Here is a 13138-nt window from a genome sequence, read left to right as displayed (position 1 = left end):
TGCGGGTCGATCTTACAAGTTATTGGAATATCAAGCATCAAATAAAATCAATTATTTAGACAAAAGTAGATAGTCTCTCTAATCAAACAAGGCCTTATACGTGTTCATCCATCAAGAACATCCTTTCATTACTTTCCGTTTACCATCTTTTCAACTGCAGTTAAACCTCTATAAATTAATATAGTCGGGACCAGTCAAATTCTATTAATTTAGCGAAATATTAATTTAACGAAATATTTTTTAACACATCGCCTTCGAGTCGGGACTGGGAAAAACATATTATTTAAACGATGTTATTAATTTATCGAGATTCCACTGTATTATCAAATGATAAAGTTTTGAAATTTCGACGAATCTAAAGTTACCACTGCTTATGAATTGTCGGCAAGGGCGAATCCATAATTTTCCACTGTTTTCGACTAGGGTGTTGGAAGTTTAATCTATTCTATCCTTATGTTTGGATGAATATTTTATGTTTCTTCACTTTTATGAGCTACTATTAACCATGCCCCGTGCGTTGCACGGGGAATAATTACAAAAGAGAAGAAAAATAAAATCAATATGTTGAATATATCGATATAAGTAATCGAGAATACATCACACTAAAAAAAAATTGTAAATAGATGAATTAATAATGTCGAGAACTTGGTCAATACAATTAACAATAATTTTCACCTTTGAGCAATCACACTAAATGCTTCATAGCTTGTCGTAGCTCAACAGATCATCATTTACCATGCTCCGTTGTTTCTCAACATCCTCAAGATTTGACATTTGGGGAAGCCGTGAAAAGTGTACAAAATCGTATAGTAGAACTGAGAAGAGGCACGAAAAGACCTTCTATATCTCATAATTTAATTTTTGCAAAATTCATATTCTTTAATTATGAAATAAGAGGGTTAGGAAAAAAAACAAAATAATAATAATAATAATAATAATAATAATAATAATAGAGGAAAAAAATATAAAAATAATAATATCAATTAACTTTTCTTTCACTCACACACCCACACAATACAACAATCTAATTTTCTTTTCCCCAATCCCCATCATGGAAAATAGGCAGAATAAAAAAGCTCCAATAGAACTGTTTCTATAATCTTTTTACTCTGTAGCCACCAAAACCTTAGCCTCAAATCGAAATTTAGCGAGCCAGTTTCCACGGCTATGTTGGTGAATATAGAAAATAATTCATGTATATTCCGATTTCCGAGCTAATCCAACAAAATCGAATTCAGTAAACTTACATCATCCAAAAACTATATCCAATCATAAGAAAATGCGAAATCAAAAATCAAAACATTCGCAAAAAACAACTCTTGAATGAACAATTAAGAATTAACAAAGCAACATACATTTTATCCTCAATCATGTATACTTATAAACATAAACAACTTACTGTATATAATATGTAAAATATATCTGATAAACTCACAAAATACGCCTTAGAATTCGTCACACCCTCTGCAACAGAACAAAACTGAGATTATTGAGTTGAAGATTTACAAAAAGAAAAAAAAACCAAAAAAATGAAGTCAGTAACTCTAGTAATAAATTTCATATATTTTAGAGTTAGACGGTTCATCAATTTATGGAGCAAGAAACTTAGCACATCAACAATTCTTTCGAAATGACTTACAAAACTACTCAGTGACCAATTTTTAGAGTTTTGAATGACATTAAATGAAACATAAGAGGAAACAAAATGAACCTAAGTTTGATCGACTGACATCGATGCATAGTTTGATCTAGAATTAAATGTAAAAAATGAAGCAATGTTTCGGGAGGCTGCAATGAAGCATCCAATAATTCAGAAATCTTCGGGTTTAAGAAAACATGCATGTATGAAAAATAATAGTATACAACAGTCATGATAAATTTTAGACAATAAACAAAAGGATAGTAAATATATATTAAAGAAGGATATTAATAATTGTAATGGACATACTGGGTATTCAATTCCAACCAGGGGTTTTTATAGCCATTCAATTTCTTCCATGTAGCTTTTATAATTTCATTTTTCCTTCAAATTGTAGCATCTTCTCTTTCAATGTTTTTCATGATTCTGTCATGTATGAAAATAACACAATTCATTGTCAATATCATACTTTTTGTAACACCCCACGTTTTCAAAACACGATAATTTCTAAACAATGAATCTCTCGCCACTTAAATACTAAATTCTGCTAATAATAGGACTATACATGAATTATTATGTGCCGGATTAGTAGATATCGAATTTTATACGTGACACTATGTGCATATGTGTTACGGGTGGATTATACTTGCATGACTAGGACTTAGCATAATCACCATAATACATAATATATATGTATGTATATGTGTGCCGTATATGTGTGTGTATTTTAAGGGAGGATTATTAAATAATTATAAAATAAATAAATGATAATCCTAAGCCTAGCCAAACCCCTATTAAGGCCAATCCCACACTCCATCTCAAGCATGCCTATTTAGAAGGCCAAGAGTCTCCTTCTCTCCCCCTCATTTCGGCTGCATCAAACCCCCTCTCTCTTCCTTGTCTCCTTCTTTCTTCAAACCACCATTGTCATCAGTTCCACCATGCTCGAACCACTCCCTAAATCAGCAAGATTTTTCTCAAGCCAAAGATGAGAATTCCCTATCTCACCCTTGCCCTTGAATACTCCAAGAATATTATAAATACATGGTGTCCTTTCACTAGTGAAAACACCTCTCACCTTGAAATCTATACCGTGTCCTTCCATATCAAAGTAGCTTGGTTGAATCTCAATGCTTGAAGAGGTAAGAGCTGCCATTCGAAGTTCTCAAACCCTTCTTTCTTCTTCGTTCATTCTCTTCTTCTAACTCTCGGTTTTCTGTGAAGGTTCCCAAGAACCTTCCTCTTTTCAGCTAGCTTTTATTCCTTTCTATTTTTGAGGTAAGGAATCGAAATCCTTGCTGCAAATGGAGGTATCAAGTATCAAGAACAAAATTTCGAAATTAATTAAAAGACACCCCTAATTCTTGTTTTATGTTGTTCTTGCATTTAATGGTTCCTTTTAGTTAGTTCATATGATTTATGTTATTGCATGTATGATCAGAGGTCTTAAATGGTAGATTTGAGTTAATGGCTTTCAAAGAAATTTCAGTTATTTCGGAAATTGTGAAGAAAATTAAATTGGGAAAAGTTTTGGGGTTGCATGTGTAAATCTGCATACTTTTGGGTCAGATCTGTAAATTGTGAGAAGTCAGACTCATATGAGTTTTCAAAACTGGTTTTTAACATTTATTGAACGGAAATTCCAGATTTAGGAAAGTTTTGCAAGAAAAAGTAAATTTTTGAACTCCTAGTGGTCTTGCATGTGTGGATCTAAAGGTTTTGGGGTGAAAAATAGAATTTTCGAAGTTGTTGCATAAATCAAGTTTTTAGTTTCATTTTTCTGCATATATTGAACAAAGATTTCGGATTTTTGGGGGTTGTTTATGAAGAAATGGATTTTGAAATTTTAGTATGGATGCATGTGTAATCCGAAAGATTTTTGGGGCAAATCTGCAATTTTTGAGAAGTTAATTTTCAATGGTTTTCCAAATCTGTTTTTCAACACTTAGGAAAGGACAATGTCAGTTTCTAAAAAGTTTTGTAAGAAAAAGGATTTTTGGGAATTTCTAAGGGTCATGCATGTATAGATCTAGAGAGTCTAGGGTGAAATATGTAATTTTCGAAAAATCTGCATAAAATAACTTCTAGCTGAATTTTTCTGCATTAATCTAAAATTTCAGAGGAGTTAAGGGTTGAATTTCATGAAAATAAGGATTAGGAACTTTTAGGTTAATTGCATGTGTGAGTTTTTGAACTTTTGGGGTCAAAACTGTAATTTCCAGAAATTTAGGGGCATTGTGCTGAATACCCGAAATCTTCTAAGCTAACATGTTTTCTTGATCCTAAATTTATTAATAAAGAAATTTTGGGATTTAGTAGCTTAAGGAAAATATAGGAATTAAATGGATCTTTACTAGTCTTGTTTGGAATTATGGTTATATGTGGGTAAACATTCATGCATGCATAATTCGATGTGTGATGATAGTTAATCTCTTGTGTAGTATGTGGTTGTTTGTCACTTGATTGATATTTGTGATGTCTTGTGGTGTTTCAAATTTCTTATGGGTAGTTGTGGAATATTGATACTTTTATGTACTCAACCAGAATTCTAAATACTTCGACCGTGCCACTTTTGAAATGAAGTAAAATAAATTGGGGAGATTAATGAAATACTTAGAAAGGATGAGAAAGGATACGGGGGGCCGGTATTCCAACCATAGGTACTACAGTTGGGTGGTTTGATTCCACCGAAAACGGGCTCAGAATAATCTTCTTATTTTCTAAGTAAAGAAGTTAATTTCTCATCGGATCCGATAAAATGAAAAAGCTTTCTTATGTACACGAATTTTGAATGCTAGAAATGTGCATTATACTTAACTTCATTTCACTTGTATGGCTATAATATAATATATGTAGTACGACTATATTTTCAAGTCTCGGTATCTTTCGAGATCCTTTCTGAGCTTTGTTAGCTCATATAGATATTTTCCGTTTGCAGGTATTAGTGCTACTCACTCCACCGGATTGGACTAGTCGTCGGTTCGAGAAGCCGACTCCGGGTTTTTGGCTCGTATGGAGGATCTACTTATAATGCTTGTAGTACTATCTTTTGTGTATATTGTCCTTAGGACAATTACTATTTCCGTAGTAGTTCATGTGTATTATTATCCGTGGTAAAGGAGGCTAATTCCTCCAAATATGGGGCCCTTTTTTGTTAAACTATGGTCCATTTATGTGGAATTAATATGTTGTCTTAATTATGGACTCTAACCTTTTGGTTACTATGTTTTATCAAGGTGACACCACTTATAGTCTATATTACGGATAAATCGAGTAGTTAGACACATGCTCCTCCATCCCACTAAATCACTTCGCCGAAAATTCTTCCGAAGCCAACCCCGTCTTTAAGTCTTAGGTCATGAGAAAAAGAAAAGAAAATCGGTTCGCTAAACCTTGGAGTCTCCCCATATATCTAAATACTTATATAATACATTTAAAGCTTCCGCGCATGGTAAACCCTCTCGGTTCGCTATACGATTACTAGGGGGTGTCACAGACATGGTATCAGAGCAAATTTTGTAGAAACTTTATACGAGCACCGAACCGGAATTCGGAACCCTCGAAGCGTGAAGACTCGGTCTGTCCGGTAATTATGTGCTTACTTGTGTTTTATATTTTCTGTTGATCTAAAATTTTTGCAAAAAACACTAAGACATGACAGGAAGACAATCTCGGAACACCGCCGCCCCAAATAATCTCCCAGACACCGCTAACGTTATTCTCGGTCTCTCCAACCTTATCCGCGAGCAAGCGCAAAATCATCACGATCAGATTCAACAACTCCTTCAAAGCCGACAAACCCCACCTACACCTCAACCAAATCCCCAAAGTCTATACGAACGTTTTCTTCGCATGAAACCCTCTGAGTTTCACGGTGATCCCGACCCGGTTGTAGCCGAAGAGTGGATCAAATCTTTGGAAGTAATCTTTGATTACATGCAAATGGATGACCGTGAACGAGTGCACTGTGCCTTCTTTTTACTTCGTAACGAAGCCCGGAACTGGTGGGAGGGAGCTAAGGAAGGTGTTGAACTCGAGAACTTGTCATGGGAGTCATTCAAGGTCCAATTCTTCGAGAAATACTTTTCCAAGGACGTTCGGGCCAACAAACTCAAGGAATTCTTGGAACTCCGCCAAGGGGATCTCACCATGACCGAATACGTTCGGTTATTTGAACGAGGATGCTTGTACGCCCCATTCATCGCCAAGGACGTTGAGGAAAAGAAAAATCACTTCACAAGGGGTTTACAACCCGAAATTCGAAGGGATATCTGCATGTCTGACGCCACTACTTTTCGCCAAATGGTGGACAAGGCGCTAACGGCTGCTCAAGACGAAAATGAAATTCAACAAGGGAAACGGCCCCAGCCACCCACACCACGACCATGGAAGAAGGCCAATTTTGGAAATCACAAATTCAAAGGAAAGAAGGTCCAAAGTTCAAACCCTAAACCAGTAGCACCAACGACCAAGCCAACTTGCTCGAACTGCGGAAAGGCTCACTTTGGGATCTGCGTAAAGGATACCGAGTTGTGTTTTCGATGCAAAAAGCCCGGCCATAAGGCGAGAGACTGCCCCAACGCTCAAACTCGAGTCCCAGGCCGCGCGTTTGCCATGACCCGAGAACAAGTGCGCCAAGATCCGACGATGATCGCAGGTACCGTTCTTATTCTTGGAGAACCCGTGTATGCTTTGATTGATTCTGGTTCTACACATTCCTTTATTTCCACCAATGTGTGCGTACGTCTTGGCCTAATACCGACTCAAGTAAGCCACGAATATCGCATCTCTATGCCCTCGGGCGAAGAAATGATCACTGACAAAGTAGTGAAGGATTGTCCTATTCAAATTCAATCCCAACCCATGAGGTTCGATCTCATCGTCTTAACAATCGAGAACTTTAATTTGACCTCATAATGGGAATGGATTGGTTTACCAAGTTCAAGGCCCAAATCAACTGCGCCCTAAAGACCGTAAGCTTTTCTCTCCCAAATCACACCCTCTTAGAGTTTCGAAGGGACACCAAGACTCTAATTCCCATAATATCCGCAATCAAAGCCACCAAACTCATCAACAAGGGACATATCGGCTATCTAGTCGACCTTCTGGAGACTAGCTCAAAACCTCATTCGGTGATGTCTGAACTTCCCGTCGTTCAAGAATTTCCCGATGTCTTCCCCGATGACCTACCCGGGCTACCGCCCGATCGAGAAATTGAGTTCGAAATTCATCTTATTCCGGGAACAGAACCAATTTCAAAGGCTCCGTACCGTATGGCTCCTGTGGAACTCAAAGAATTGAAGAATCAAGTTCAAGAATTACTCGATAAGGGTTACATCCGCCCCAGTCACTCCCCATGGGGAGCCCCGGTACTATTCGTTAAGAAGAAAGACGGATCATTCCGCCTTTGCATCGACTATCGAGAGCTGAATAAGGTGACCATAAAGAATAAATATCCTCTACCCCGCATCGACGATCTCTTTGACCAACTCCAAGGGTCATCCGTCTTCTCCAAAATTGACCACCGGTCAGGTTACCACCAGCTTAGGATCAAGGAAGCTGATATTCCTAAGACTGCTTTCCGAACTCGATACGGCCACTACGAATTCGTAGTAATGCCGTTTGGATTAACCAACGCCCCAGCCGCTTTTATGGACCTTATGAACCGAGTTTTTCATCAGTACCTCGACGAGTTTGTCATCGTCTTTATCGATGATATTCTTATATACTCCAAGACCCAAGAAGAACATACTTCCCAACTACGAACAGTACTTCAAACACTCCGAGAGCATCAACTCTACGCCAAGTTCAGTAAATGTGAATTTTGGCTATCCAGAGTGACTTTCCTTGGCCACATCATCTCCGCCGAAGGACTTTCCGTCGACCCCGGCAAAATAGAAGCAATCTCAACCTGGCCCACTCCAAAGAATGTAAGAGAGATACGAAGTTTCCTTGGTTTAGCCGGATATTATCGCAAATTCGTTCAAGATTTTTCAAAAATCGCATTACCCCTTACTCAACTCACGAAGAAAGGAGTCACTTACCAATGGACCCCAGACCGCGAGGCTAGTTTCCAAGAACTAAAGAAACGTTTGACCATCGCTCCAATTCTTTCACTACCAGACGGATCCGGAAGATTTGTGATTTATACCGACGCATCCAAGCTCGGACTAGGTGCGGTACTTATGCAAAACGGAAAAGTGATAGCCTACGCGTCCCGCCAGCTCAAGGAATACGAGAAGAACTACCCAACTCACGATCTAGAACTCGCAGCAGTAGTCTTTGCACTTAAAATCTGACGTCACTACCTCTATGGCGATAAGTGCACCGTTTACACCGATCACAAAAGCCTGAAGTATTTCTTCACACAGAAGGAATTAAACATGAGGCAGCGAAGATGGCTCGATCTGGTTAAAGATTATGACTGCGAATTCCTATACCACCCCGGGAAGGCGAATGTTGTGGCAGATGCCCTTAGTCGGAAGTCGATAAACGCCCTAGTGGTTGAATCAGATTTTCGAGACCGCGTGAGGACAGCTCAAGATCAAGACCCCCAACTTCGGAAAATTCGCACAAATCTCGAAGCAAACCCTAATTTCCGAGTTTCCAAAGACGGATTTCTCCAATTCCAAAACCGCACTTGCATTCCCGACGATGCCGAAATTAAACGACTCATCTTAGCCGAGGCACATCAGACCACATATACATGTCATCCCGGATCAACCAAAATGTACCAAGACTTGAAGAAACTATATTGGTGGTCGCGAATGAAGAAAGATATAGCTCGATTCGTTGCCCAATGCCTCACCTGCCAACAAATCAAGACTGAACACCAACGACCCGGAGGATTACTACAACCAAATAGAATCCCCGAATGGAAATGGGAAGTGATAACAATGGACTTTGTTCAAGGATTTCCAAGGACCCAGTGCGGATCCGACTCTATTTGGGTAATCATCGACCGGCTAACCAAATCGGCCCATTTTCTTCCAATCCGGAAGACGTTTAGCTTAGATAAACTCGCATAACTTTATATGCGAGAAATCGTTCGACTCCATGGAATTCCGACGGCTATCATTTCGGATCGAGACCCACGGTTCACTTCAAAATTCTGGAAAAGTTTGCAAGAAACTCTTGGAACCAAATTATCTTTCAGCACTGCCTTTTATCCCCAAACCGATGGCCAGTCAGAACGTACGATCAAAACCCTTGAGGACCTACTTCGAGCCTGTATACTCGACTTTGGAGGCAACTGGGAATCTCGGCTACCGTTGATCGAATTTGCGTATAATAATAGCTTCCAATCATCAATCGGAATGGCACCGTACGAAGCACTTTACGGACGCAAGTGCAGATCTCCCCTCTACTGGGATGAAGTTGGAGAGAGAAAACTTCTCGGACCCGACCTAGTTCAACAAACGGTGAACCTAGTTCGAGACATCCGAGAAAATATGCGAGTTGCCCAAAACCGACAACAAAGCTATGCTAATAATAGAAGGCGAGATTTGGAATTCGAAGTCGGTGGGTTAGTATTCCTAAAAGTAGCCCTTTTTAAAGGAATTTTGCGATTTGGAAACCGTGGCAAACTATCTCCGCGATATATCGGACCGTTTGAAATACTCGAGAGGATAGGCAGCCGCGCTTACCGCCTAGCACTTCCACCTAATCTATCCCGAATCCATAACGTATTCCACGTCTCCATGCTTCGCAAATACATTTCCAGCCCTGATCACGTTCTCAAAGCTGAACCTATTGAGCTAATTCCTAGCCTTTCATACGAAGAAAAACCCCTCCGAATTCTCGATTCCGAAACCAAGACACTTCGAAACTGCGAGATTCACCTAGTCAAAGTACAGTGGCACAACCACACCCCCGAAGAAGCTACATGGGAACGCGAATCAGAAATGACAAGTCTCTATCCCGAATTATTCGGGACAGGTAACAAATTTTGGGGACAAATTTGTTTTTAAGGGGGGAAGATTGTAACACCCCACGTTTTCAAAACACGATAATTTCTAAACAATGAATCTCTCGCCACTTAAATACTAAATTCTGCTAATAATAGGACTATACATGAATTATTATGTGCCGGATTAGTAGATATCGAATTTTATACGTGACACTATGTGCATATGTGTTACGGGTGGGTTATACTTGCATGACTAGGACTTAGCATAATCACCATAATACATAATATATATGTATGTATATGTGTGCCGTATATGTGTGTGTATTTTAAGGGAGGATTATTAAATAATTATAAAATAAATAAATGATAATCCTAAGCCTAGCCTAACCCCTATTAAGGCCAATCCCACACTCCATCTCAAGCATGCCTATTTAGAAGGCCAAGAGTCTCCTTCTCTCCCCCTCATTTCGGCTGCATCAAACCCCCTCTCTCTTCCTTGTCTCCTTCTTTCTTCAAACCACCATTGTCATCAGTTCCACCAAGCTTGAACCACTCCCTAAATCAGCAAGATTTTTCTCAAGCCAAAGATGAGAATTCCCTATCTCACCCTTGCCCTTGAATACTCCAAGAATACTATAAATACATGGTGTCCTTTCACTAGTGAAAACACCTCTCACCTTGAAATCTATACCGTGTCCTTCCATATCAAAGTAGCTTGGTTGAATCTCAATGCTTGAAGAGGTAAGAGCTGCCATTCGAAGTTCTCAAACCCTTCTTTCTTCTTCGTTCATTCTCTTCTTCTAACTCTCGGTTTTCTGTGAAGGTTCCCAAGAACCTTCCTCTTTTCAGCTAGCTTTTATTCCTTTCTATTTTTGAGGTAAGGAATCGAAATCCTTGCTGCAAATGGAGGTATCAAGTATCAAGAACAAAATTTCGAAATTAATTAAAAGACACCCCTAATTCTTGTTTTATGTTGTTCTTGCATTTAATGGTTCCTTTTAGTTAGTTCATATGATTTATGTTATTGCATGTATGATCAGAGGTCTTAAATGGTAGATTTGAGTTAATGGCTTTCAAAGAAATTTCAGTTATTTCGGAAATTGTGAAGAAAATTAAATTGGGAAAAGTTTTGGGGTTGCATGTGTAAATCTGCATACTTTTGGGTCAGATCTGTAAATTGTGAGAAGTCAGACTCATATGAGTTTTCAAAACTGGTTTTTAACATTTATTGAACGGAAATTCCAGATTTAGGAAAGTTTTGCAAGAAAAAGTAAATTTTTGAACTCCTAGTGGTCTTGCATGTGTGGATCTAAAGGTTTTGGGGTGAAAAATAGAATTTTCGAAGTTGTTGCATAAATCAAGTTTTTAGTTTCATTTTCTGCATATATTGAACAAAGATTTCGGATTTTTGGGGGTTGTTTATGAAGAAATGGATTTTGAAATTTTAGTATGGATGCATGAGTAATCCGAAAGATTTTTGGGGCAAATCTGCAATTTTTGAGAAGTTAATTTTCAATGGTTTTCCAAATCTGTTTTTCAACACTTAGGAAAGGACAATGTCAGTTTCTAAAAAGTTTTGTAAGAAAAAGGATTTTTGGGAATTTCTAAGGGTCATGCATGTATAGATCTAGAGAGTCTAGGGTGAAATATGTAATTTTCGAAAAATCTGCATAAAATAACTTCTAGCTGAATTTTTCTGCATTAATCTAAAATTTCAGAGGAGTTAAGGGTTGAATTTCATGAAAATAAGGATTAGGAACTTTTAGGTTAATTGCATGTGTGAGTTTTTGAACTTTTGGGGTCAAAACTGTAATTTCCAGAAATTTAGGGGCATTGTGCTGAATACCCGAAATCTTCTAAGCTAACATGTTTTCTTGATCCTAAATTTATTAATAAAGAAATTTTGGGATTTAGTAGCTTAAGGAAAATATAGGAATTAAATGGATCTTTACTAGTCTTGTTTGGAATTATGGTTATATGTGGGTAAACATTCATGAATGCATAATTCGATGTGTGATGATAGTTAATCTCTTGTGTAGTATGTGGTTGTTTGTCACTTGATTAATATTTGTGATGTCTTGTGGTGTTTCAAATTTCTTATGGGTTGTTGTGGAATATTGATACTTTTATGTACTCAACCGGAATTCTAAATACTTCGACCGTGCCACTTTTGAAATTAAGTAAAATAAATTGGGGAGATTAATGAAATACTTAGAAAGGATGAGAAAGGTTACGGGGGCCGGTATTCCAACCATAGGTACTACAGTTGGGTGGTTTGATTCCACCGAAAACGGGCTCAGAATAATCTTCTTATTTTCTAAGTAAAGAAGTTAATTTCTCATCGGATCCGATAAAATGAAAAAGCTTTCTTATGTACACGAATTTTGAATGCTAGAAATGTGCATTATACTTAACTTCATTTCACTTGTATGGCTATAATATAATATATGTAGTACGACTATATTTTCAAGTCTCGGTATCTTTCGAGATCCTTACTGAGCTTTGTTAGCTCATATAGATATTCTCCGTTTGCAGGTATTAGTGCTACTCACTCCACCGGATTGGACTAGTCGACGGTTCGAGAAGCCGACTCCGGGTTTTTGGCTCGTATGGAGGATCTACTTATAATGCTTGTAGTACTATCTTTTGTGTATATTGTCCTTAGGACAATTACTATTTCCGTAGTAGTTCATGTGTATTATTATCCGTGGTAAAGGAGGCTAATTCCTCCAAATATGGGCCCCTTTTTTGTTAAACTATGGTCCATTTATGTGGAATTAATATGTTGTCTTAATTATGGACTCTAACCTTTTGGTTACTATGTTTTATCAAGGTGACACCACTTATAGTCTATATTACGGATAAATCGAGTAGTTAGACACATGCTCCTCCATCCCACTAAATCACTTCGCCGAAAATTCTTCCGAAGCCAACCCCGTCTTTAAGTCTTAGGTCATGAGAAAAAGAAAAGAAAATCGGTTCGCTAAACCTTGGTGTCACACTTTTGTTATCATCAAATAGCCACACAAGTTGACATTTCTATCTACCATCTTCAAAGAAAATTATTTTATTAGACGTCCAACTCTAAGGATAAATATATGGGATGTTCACACATATGCTAGAATTAAATTAAGAGCTCAAAACGTGAATGCTTACCATTCAATTCTTTATATATTTCCTTGAAAGCTTTTTGCATATTGCATATCCATTTTCGCATTCTGAAAGGTTTGATACTTATCTTAAAAAAACGCAAAAAAAAAAAAAAAAAAAAAACAAAAAAACAAACAAACAGAAAAAGCGGTTAAAAATACGGCGTAAAATAGTCATTATATTTATGAAAAAACCAAATACAACTATTATAGAAAATGTTTCATCCAACTAAAAATGAGAAGAATAAATTTAAATACAATTAGTTTGCAAAAAGTTTAATAATACTGAGTTAAAAATATTGAATACAAATTCTTAGAAAATATGTTAAACGATTTCACCGAAAATACCTGAAAGAATAACAGGTATTTATACTCAACCTTTTAAATTTGTTGATCCCCACAGCAGCTGAAAATGTCGAACAACGATTTGTGAAAATCCAA

The 13138-nt window shown here is 37.6% G+C and overlaps 1 protein-coding gene across 1 annotated transcript; it reads left to right on the top strand.

Moving 5' to 3' along the window:
- The first annotated feature begins 5293 nt into the window (after nucleotides 1-5293).
- LOC148771745 (uncharacterized) lies at nucleotides 5294-6556 on the top strand. Its single transcript, XM_088815209.1, has one exon. It carries the CDS (start codon nucleotides 5294-5296, stop codon nucleotides 6554-6556), a length of 1263 nt encoding a protein of 420 aa, XP_088671335.1.
- The last annotated feature ends 6582 nt before the right edge of the window (nucleotides 6557-13138 follow it).

Source organism: Erythranthe guttata, chromosome 3 (assembly GCF_056151865.1).
Source record: "Erythranthe guttata isolate IM_541 chromosome 3, IM_541, whole genome shotgun sequence".
NCBI classification, from domain to species: Eukaryota; Viridiplantae; Streptophyta; class Magnoliopsida; order Lamiales; family Phrymaceae; genus Erythranthe; species Erythranthe guttata.
The sequence above is the reverse complement of the archived record's forward strand: the minus strand, read 5'-3'. Positions and strand labels throughout refer to the sequence as shown.

What these genes read in the sequence shown, in the direction of transcription:
- LOC148771745 (XM_088815209.1), top strand. Translation starts at nt 5,294, where the DNA reads ATGACAGGAAGACAATCTCGGAACACCGCCGCCCCAAATAATCTCCCA.